This window comes from Nematolebias whitei, chromosome 3 (genome assembly GCF_014905685.2).
Source record: "Nematolebias whitei isolate Nwh7 chromosome 3, NemWhi1, whole genome shotgun sequence".
NCBI classification, from domain to species: Eukaryota; Metazoa; Chordata; class Actinopteri; order Cyprinodontiformes; family Rivulidae; genus Nematolebias; species Nematolebias whitei.
In genome coordinates this window covers 13,260,719-13,263,458 of record NC_056500.1, presented here as the reverse complement: position 1 = coordinate 13,263,458, position 2,740 = coordinate 13,260,719, and the positions used below count along the sequence as shown (strand labels likewise).

Genomic DNA, 2,740 nt, shown 5'->3' with positions numbered 1-2,740 from the left:
TGTTTGCGACGCTTTTCCTGCTGTGGATGAGCTCCCGACAGCTTGTCCTCAATAACGACTTCTGAACACAAGCCTTTCTTGCAACAACTTGGTTTTAATGACATATCAGTCTTCATGGACTAAGTGAAATATTTAGGTCATTATGTTCTGTCTGCTATTAAATATGCATTTGATGGCACAAAGAATTTTCAGCAACAATGCTAATAAAACCTGAGCTTCTATAACTGGAGAATTGCTTTATGCTTTATTTTTTTCCTATTTGTGCCATCTTTGAAGCCACAAAGGAGAAAATTAAAAGACTCAAGCTAATTTTAGTATTTCATTCCTCTCTTCCTCTTTCTGCAGGAGCTCATTTGACTACAACAAAACGAACACTGGCTTGTGTGTATTTCAGCTTGTCACCAGGTCAGCACTGAGGCAGCACTCCACCTGGCCACCTAGTGGAGGTTCAACTCCCCACTGGTCAACAGGGGTCTTACAGACAACTATCTCCCTCATCTGGGGAGATGCCTGCCCTGCAACATCTCTTGTGTCCTGCTCAGCTTTAACAGTTGAAAGTAATATAGCAAACCAGGCGGTGAGAATTAAAGAAAAAGCTTGAGTTAAAGGTTTTCTTGGCTCTTATAGAGTTTAAAAATCATATTTGTGAAATACACAATTGTTGGTTTGCAAGCTAATGGTGCCCTTAAAGCAAGAAGCAAACTACAAAACTCTCATCTAGGCGGCTCAAAGAAGAGCATCCAGATGGATTTGTCAGCAACCACGCTACCGACAACAACAAATGGTAAAATGAAGTTTTATTATATTGTTTTGTTGATAAATCACATATTTTAATAATAAATAAATAAAAAACACAGACACTCTAAGAAAATATTAAATGAACTTGTTTATCCTGAACTATATCAGATGGCTCAGTTTGAAAAGGTTTACTCCAGAGGTTGTTACGATATATGGATCTGCAGTTGTTAAATGCAGGTACACACCCACTGTAAACAAAGCAACGGGCCGAGTCTGCCAACACACGCTTGATGGATTCTCTAGATTTGTTTCAAATCACTGTTTTCTTCTTTCACTCTTATGCTGCCACAACATCCTCACTACGAGCAAGGAGTGAGTTTCTGTGCTGCTTTCTTCCAGACACGGTGACCGCCCAGAACAAGAACTATCCCAGCCACAACTGGGAGTTCTTGGTGGCAGTCCTGGTCACGGCCATCTCTGTCTCCATTCTCATCGCTCTCCTGGCCAAATGCCAGATGATTCGACGTTACTTGGCCAGCTACAGACACACACGACTGAGGGAGATAGAAACTCTCAGCCAGTGTGACTCGTCAGGTTTGTTTTCGTTTGTTTTCCTCCACAAAAATCTGAAAGAATGTTGCTAAATATTATTTTTTATTGGGGGTGGGTGTAGAATTCTGCTTGCAGTTATGGTAATAAACGTGTAATTACAAGCTCATTACATGAAGATATGAATTATATTTCCATCACAGAGAGCAGCTTTTTTAAAAACTAACAAAACAAGGCATATTAATAACAATAATAATAATAATAATAATAATAATTTAATACAAATAATCTAAGGGTTACATTTGCTAAATGGCTAGCTAAAAGCTAGATTATTAAAAGGGTAGCTAAAAGCCAAAAGTAGCAGAGCTGTATCTATAAATTAAACGTTTCATGAAAAAAAAAAAGAGAATATTTGTAAATAAAGGTAACTATTCTGAAATGTATTAAAGCTATAAATAAAATTAATAAAGTCACAGCACCCAATTGAACCTTTGAAATGTAAATGGCTAAAACAACATATGCAAACACATATTAGATTGGAGAAAAAGATATATACAGAAAAAAAGGAACAAAGGGTAGAATAATTAAGCACTGATGCTATTAATATCATAATCGGACACTAAATAGAAAGAGAGGAGGTGGAAACGCAGACAGTGACTGGGAAACAGACATCAGTCGCAGCAGCCGCCACGCAGAAATTCTTTGCTCTGGTGTCTTTGGTGCTCAGAGTGCTGAATCAGCAGTTTGTGAGCTTGTCAGACTGAATGATTGGCGATTCAAGCTCGTAACCAAAGATTTTCTTACAAGTTTATTCTTTTCACAACAATATATTTTGTGTAAGATGGCCAAAAGTCACACAACGTGAACTTGTTATAGTCAAGTCAGTTGTGACGATCAGTAAAGCTCACACATTTAGACCTGGAAAAGAAATGATGCTTTCTCAAAGCCAAAAGTGAGAGAAACTGACATACGTGCCCTGATTCTTTAATGAACACGGCTGTTAATCCTGGCAGTCATGACAGACTGAACCCACCTTGAACTGATGTTTGTTTCTGTCCTTCTCCAGGTCTGGGGGTGGAATTTGACTTGCGCAGGGGCCGTGGAATGAACCCTCACTCTTTTCCTCCCGTGAGCGAGGATGATGATGACGGCTTCATTGAAGACAACTATATCCCGGCCAGTGAGAGAGCCAGGGCTGAGAGAGCAGCTCAGGACATGGAGGTGGAGGAAGACACGGAGGAGGAGCTGGAGGAGGTTGAATTCAGCATCACTTAGCGTTAGCATCTCTGCACTATTTGCTGGTTGAGCCAGAAACCTAAACCACCAATTTCACTCCACTGAAAATGTAAGATTCAGATTCAGTCTCCGTCCTGATTCTCCCTTAGTGTGAAGAAACTTGTGACCATCTCCACCACCGTCGAGGATATTTAGGATTTATAATATATATATATAT

General features: G+C 39.6%; 1 protein-coding gene across 1 annotated transcript; it reads left to right on the top strand.

Moving 5' to 3' along the window:
- The first annotated feature begins 638 nt into the window (after nucleotides 1-638).
- On the top strand, nucleotides 639-2,606 carry c3h1orf210 (chromosome 3 C1orf210 homolog). Its single transcript, XM_037674540.1, has 3 exons — nucleotides 639-784; nucleotides 1,138-1,332; nucleotides 2,354-2,606. Exons 1-3 carry the CDS (start codon nucleotides 745-747, stop codon nucleotides 2,560-2,562), a joined length of 444 nt encoding a protein of 147 aa, XP_037530468.1. The 5' UTR covers nucleotides 639-744; the 3' UTR covers nucleotides 2,563-2,606.
- Nucleotides 2,607-2,740: the final 134 nt, after the last annotated feature.

Excerpts from the sequence above, each read along its gene's own strand:
- c3h1orf210 (XM_037674540.1), top strand. The coding sequence starts at position 745 with ATGGATTTGTCAGCAACCACGCTACCGACAACAACAAATG. Across the intron at positions 785-1,137 it reads GCTACCGACAACAACAAATG|ACACGGTGACCGCCCAGAAC; the intron begins GTAAAATGAAGT and ends GCTTTCTTCCAG. Across the intron at positions 1,333-2,353 it reads CAGCCAGTGTGACTCGTCAG|GTCTGGGGGTGGAATTTGAC; the intron begins GTTTGTTTTCGT and ends GTCCTTCTCCAG.